This window comes from Myotis brandtii, unplaced genomic scaffold (assembly GCF_000412655.1).
Source record: "Myotis brandtii unplaced genomic scaffold, ASM41265v1 scaffold550, whole genome shotgun sequence".
NCBI classification, from domain to species: domain Eukaryota; kingdom Metazoa; phylum Chordata; class Mammalia; order Chiroptera; family Vespertilionidae; genus Myotis; species Myotis brandtii.
The window spans coordinates 3,399,419-3,404,498 of NW_005370043.1; the positions used below are offsets into that span (position 1 = coordinate 3,399,419).

Consider the following 5,080-nt stretch of genomic DNA (forward strand, 5'->3'; position numbering starts at 1 on the left):
GGCTGGAGGGAGGAGGCACCCGAGGCAGAACGCGCAGAGGAGGGCACCGGTGGGGCTGAGGCGGGGTGCCCAGCAGGGACAGAGCCCACGGGTCGCCGGGGATGGGCATGGACTGCAGGGGGGAGAGCACAGACCCTCTGATCAAGGTGGGCACCTCAAACTAAAGGGCCTTTGGATCTTCTGGATGGGAGCGTGACTTGGGGCTCACGGAGGGGGTTAGGACTTTGGAAGGGAGATGTGGTTGGGGGCCAAAAAGGGCAGGGGATGAACTGGAAGGCTGGGGACAAGGATTGCGGGTTGGATGTCGGTGGCCACCTCAGCCTCCTGGCCAGAGAGTTGGAGAGTGAAGGCTTAGAGTCCAAGCTACGCTGGGTTTGGGCTGGGTGTGTGCTGGGAAGCTGTGTGTGCATAAGCCTGGTCGTGCTGTGTGTGGGGTGTACTCAGCGCTGGACAGGGTGTGCTCATGGGGGCTGTTTTGCATGGCCGTGGGCAGTGAGAGTCAGAGGCCTTGGTGTGTTGGGGGGAGGCTGTGTCCCAGCACAGAGAAGGTGCCTACGTCACCACTGCACCCAGCTCACATGCAAACAGCATCACGCCACACGCTTAGCCTGACACAGACATGCTGGGGGCACACCTACTCACAGACAGGCTGTGGGAAGCACCCCACAGTGGAGGCCCTAGTGTGGACCCATGTTGCAGGCCACTCCCAAGAAGAGGGGTCTCCTATGCTACTCCTCCAGCCGTTCTCTCCTTTGACCACCACAAGGTCCCACAGGCCCCCCAGGCCAGCTGCACTGAAGGAAAGTGACTGGTTGAGAAATCCACAGGGAGTTTGGCGTGTGCAGGGGTTGGAAGCTGAAACTGCTGCCTTTTAAACTAATGTTCACTCCCTAGTAACATGAGGTGTGGGAGTCGGCTGGGGCTAGACCACCCTGGCATTTGGCTTGGGGGGCAGTCTGGGTTGGGGTGCTTTCAGCTTTCCTGGGGCTGGGAGCCCTCAGAGTATGTTCTCATTGGCCGAGGAAGGAAGTGACAGTGAGTTCCCATTCCGGGGACTCAGTTTCCCCATGTGCTCTGTGTGGTTTTAGGCTGTAAAACAGGCCCAAAGCATGGCCGTTTGGGAAAAGGAGAGCTTCTTGAAATACTGTTTTCCATTCCCTCCAGAGCTGTTTCTCCCACCAAGGATCTGAGCAGGATGACCTCTTAACAATAACAACAAAGATATTAGCAGTTGCCATTAATTGTGCATCAATCACATATGAGGATACCCTGTGCTAATGGCTTTTCCTTCATTAAACACGTGGTACTGTGTTCTTCCCCATGGATACTTGCTTAAAGCATTGCTGCAGAAGTGGCAAAGCTGGGCCCGGGTCCAAGTACTCCGTTCCAGAGCCTGTGTTCTTGGTCATTACACCCCACTGCCCTCTCCCTCAATTCTGTCTTCTCCCCCATATGGGAGGGAGGGCTCTGGCTCTGGCATTGGGGTACCTGATGCACCTTCCTCCAGGATTGACCCACACTGCCCTGATTTGTTTTTCCCTCCCCAGGCTTTGTACAGCTCCATCAAGAATGAAAAATTGCAATGGGCCATGTGAGTTCTGGGGCTGTGTGGTGGGGTAGAGATGTGGGTGTGGGGAAGAGTCTGCCTGGAGAGGTGGAGAGAGCTGAGGTGGGCCCTGGGAGTCTTGGGGGTGTGAGGCAGGGGAGGTGGGTGAGGCCATGAGAGGCAGTAAAGTTGCCTCACTTCCTTCTTTGGAGATGCTTGCCTGGACTTGGAGTTCTGTGTCTTGTCTCTAGCTGGGTTGTTATGACAAGCTGGGTTGGGGTAAGTAGCCATTGTCAGCTGGCCTAGGAGGAGGGTTGCAGAAGGGGAGGTCCCTTGGCAATCCTAGTGGGAAAACAGAAGTCTCTGGAGGTAGGGCCCCTTGGCCAATAGCATGAGAGACCCCTCTTGGGTCCTAGGGAGCCCTAAGTGTCACAGAACAAGGGCCCACATTGTCTACTGGTATAGTCCCAGTGGAAACAGAGACTCAGAAGAAGTCTTGGAGACTTCCTGAAGAGCCCATCTGAGAGAGAAGGCCCCGTTTTAGCCTTGGGCCCCCCAGTCTGAGGGTAGAGCCCCCATCTAAACAGTCAACAGATCACGTATTTTCTAGTATCTGCTAAGAGTCCAGCCACTGCTCAGTTTAGATGGGAGTTCCCAGCAGGTGGGAGAGAAGACCTCAGGAGGCAGAGCTTAGGACTGGGGTACAGGGAAAGCTTCTTGGAGGATTGGGACTTGGGGGGCAAGACTTGAAAGGGGAAACATTTGTTTGGGAAGAGAAAAAGGGAAGTTGACATTTGGGCGGCAAATATGTGATGTCTGAAGTGATGTATGGGGTGGGGAGACTAAGGAGACAGGCCTGATTGGAATGTGGAAGGAGAGAGTGTTGGTAGGGATGTATTATAGGCTCCATGTGGGTGGCAATAGGGAGCTTGCAGGTTGAGCTCCGAGTGACGGACAGAATCACTTGTCAGATGATACCTGACAGAGCCTGCAGATAGGGATGTAGCAGGGGACCACTAGGAAGCAGCTACTTCTGACACCATTTTGCCAACAAGCTGTGAGCTGGTGGTGGGTGTGGTTGAGACAGCTGAGTCAGACATATGTCTGTCCTGGTAGAGAAGGCTATGAGGGGTGTGTGTGTGTGTGTGTGTGTGTGTGTGCGCGCGCAGAAATGGAGAAGATGGGGTTGGCTACGTGTGAGGGGAGGAAGGAACAGACCTGGGGGCTGTAATCTGAGGAGCCATTCTGCCTCTTGGAGCCCTGATCTGAGTGGGGAGACCTGGTTTGAGGTGGGAACTATGATTCCAGGTGCCTCAGGCTGAGGGGAGCCACACCCTTTGAGAGCAGCAGCTCCCCCAGCCCTTCTGTCTACAAACACTAGAGGGGCTTTCCTGGGTGAGCAGGGGCCAGGATTGAAAGGGGAGGGTGTGGCTTCATAGCCAGCCCTCTCTGAGGTGATCACACCTGCAGAGACGAGGAGGAGCTGAGACGCTCTCTGTCTGAGTTGGCCGACCCCAACCCCAAGGTCATCAAGAGGGTCAGCGGGGGCAGTGGCAGCGGCTCCAGCCCTTTCCTGGACCTGACTCCCGAGCCTGGGGCCGCGGTCTACAAGCACGGGGCCCTGGTGCGAAAGGTGCACGCAGACCCCGACTGCAGGAAGAGTACGTGGCCTGGTGCGAGGGTCTGGGGGAATGGAAGGGAGCGGGCCTGTCCCAGGCCTCCCGTGACCTGTTTCCCTTCCCCCCAGCACCTCGGGGCAAACGGGGCTGGAAGAGCTTCCATGGGATCCTCAAGGGCATGATCCTCTACCTGCAGAAGGTGCGGGGCCAGCCCAAGGGGTGGGGGCTGGGCTGGGCCAGGCTGGGACTGTGGCCAGGACAAGATGGGCTTCCTGCAGGAGGAGTACCAGCCTGGGAAGGCCCTATCGGAGGCAGAGCTTAAGAATGCCATCAGCATCCACCACGCATTGGCCACACGCGCCAGGGACTACAGCAAGAGGCCCCACGTCTTCTACCTGCGCACAGCTGACTGGCGGGTCTTCCTCTTCCAGGCTTCGTGAGTGCCTTCCTCCTGCCCATCCCAGGCCGCTTCTCTCCATTCCCAGCTTGCTCCCCTCCCTTGTTCCTGGATGGATTCTTTCCTCCGCAGGCCACATCCTGAGCCAGGACTAGCCCTCCTGAGTAGGAATCCTGGGCTCAGGTCCCAAGTAGCTGTGCTTTCTCCTCAGGAGCCTGGAGCAGATGCAGTCCTGGATCACTCGCATCAATGTGGTGGCCGCCATGTTCTCTGCACCCCCCTTCCCAGCTGCTGTTAGTTCCCAGAAGAAGTTCAGCCGCCCTCTGCTGCCCAGCGCTGCCACCCGCCTCTCCCAGGTACTCCCAGCTCTGTCCCCCTGGCCAGTGGGATGGAGTAGGGCAGGCTCAGGCCAACTGCAGTCAAGACTGCTGGCTATGATTAGGACACTGGTCATGGGGTGGTGGGGGCGAATGGGCTGAAACCCAGCGGCCACTCTACTTGCCAGGCTGTGAATCCAGACATAGTCGTTTGTTCATCCTGAGAAAGGGGCACCTTTTAAATAAACTTGCACAAAGGCACTGTGTGTGCTAGAGTAACCCTGACCGTGTTCCCTCTGCCTCTAGGAGGAGCAAGTGCGGACCCATGAGGCCAAGCTGAAGGCCATGGCAAGTGAGTTGCAGGAGCACCAGGCTGCCCTACTGGGCAAGAAGGCCCGGGGCAAGGAGGCTGAGGAGCAGCGGCAGAAGGAGGCCTACCTGGAGTTTGAGGTGAGCCTCCCGGCCCTGGGCACCTGTGTGCCACCTGTCTCCATTAGCAGGTCAGGCTAGTGGTTCAGGGCATGGACTCCTAAGGGTGGGACCGGGTCTTGCTTATTAATCCCTCTCAGCTTTAGTTTCCCCTTCTGTGGGACAGGGAGACTATTCTGTACTCACTAGGATAATGAGTGAGATGTCTGTCAAGTGCTGTTTTCCCGACTCTGGTAAAGGCTCAAGAAACATTGGCTCTTACAATTGGCAATCTTGAGAGCCCATAGAGGGCCACCAACCTACTGGGGATCATGTCACATCCTTGGGGGTTCAGAGTGGGCAAGAACCTGCCATCTCCTAACCTTCTTAGGTATCCCTCCTTGGTCCAGACGGGGTAGAGATGGGGTGGGATGGGCAGAGGGTGGAGAGTTGGCTCACAGCCTCTGCCCCTCTGCCTCAGAAATCCCGCTATGGCACATATGCAGCACTGCTTCGGGTCAAGCTGAAGGCGGGCAGTGAAGAGCTGGACGTGGTAGAGGCAGCACTGGCCCAAGCTGGCAGCACAGAGGATGGAGTCCTCCCACCTCACTCCAGTCCCTCCCTGCAGCCCAATGTCTCCAGCCAGCCCCGGGCTCAATGTCATGGCTCAGAGCCTCGGGCAGGGGCAGGCAGTGGGCGTCGGAAGCCCTGAGTTGGGGGTGAGAGTGGGAGGGGGTGCCCCCTGGGCACCTGCATGACATGGCCCTGCCCGAGCCCGGGCCGGCCTCGGGCA

General features: G+C 57.6%; 1 protein-coding gene across 2 annotated transcripts in view; it reads left to right on the plus strand.

The window, feature by feature from the left end:
- The window catches only part of PSD (pleckstrin and Sec7 domain containing), a 16,227-nt gene extending 11,153 nt beyond the window's left edge, over positions 1-5,074 (plus strand). For both annotated transcript variants that reach the window (XM_005878249.2, XM_005878248.2), the window contains exons 11-17: positions 1,548-1,591; positions 3,017-3,207; positions 3,294-3,364; positions 3,444-3,601; positions 3,774-3,918; positions 4,186-4,329; positions 4,769-5,074. In XM_005878249.2, coding sequence (XP_005878311.1) covers positions 1,548-1,591; positions 3,017-3,207; positions 3,294-3,364; positions 3,444-3,601; positions 3,774-3,918; positions 4,186-4,329; positions 4,769-4,999 — 984 coding nt within the window. In that variant the 3' untranslated portion in view covers positions 5,000-5,074. The remainder of the gene's footprint in view (positions 1-1,547; positions 1,592-3,016; positions 3,208-3,293; positions 3,365-3,443; positions 3,602-3,773; positions 3,919-4,185; positions 4,330-4,768) is intronic.
- Positions 5,075-5,080: the final 6 nt, after the last annotated feature.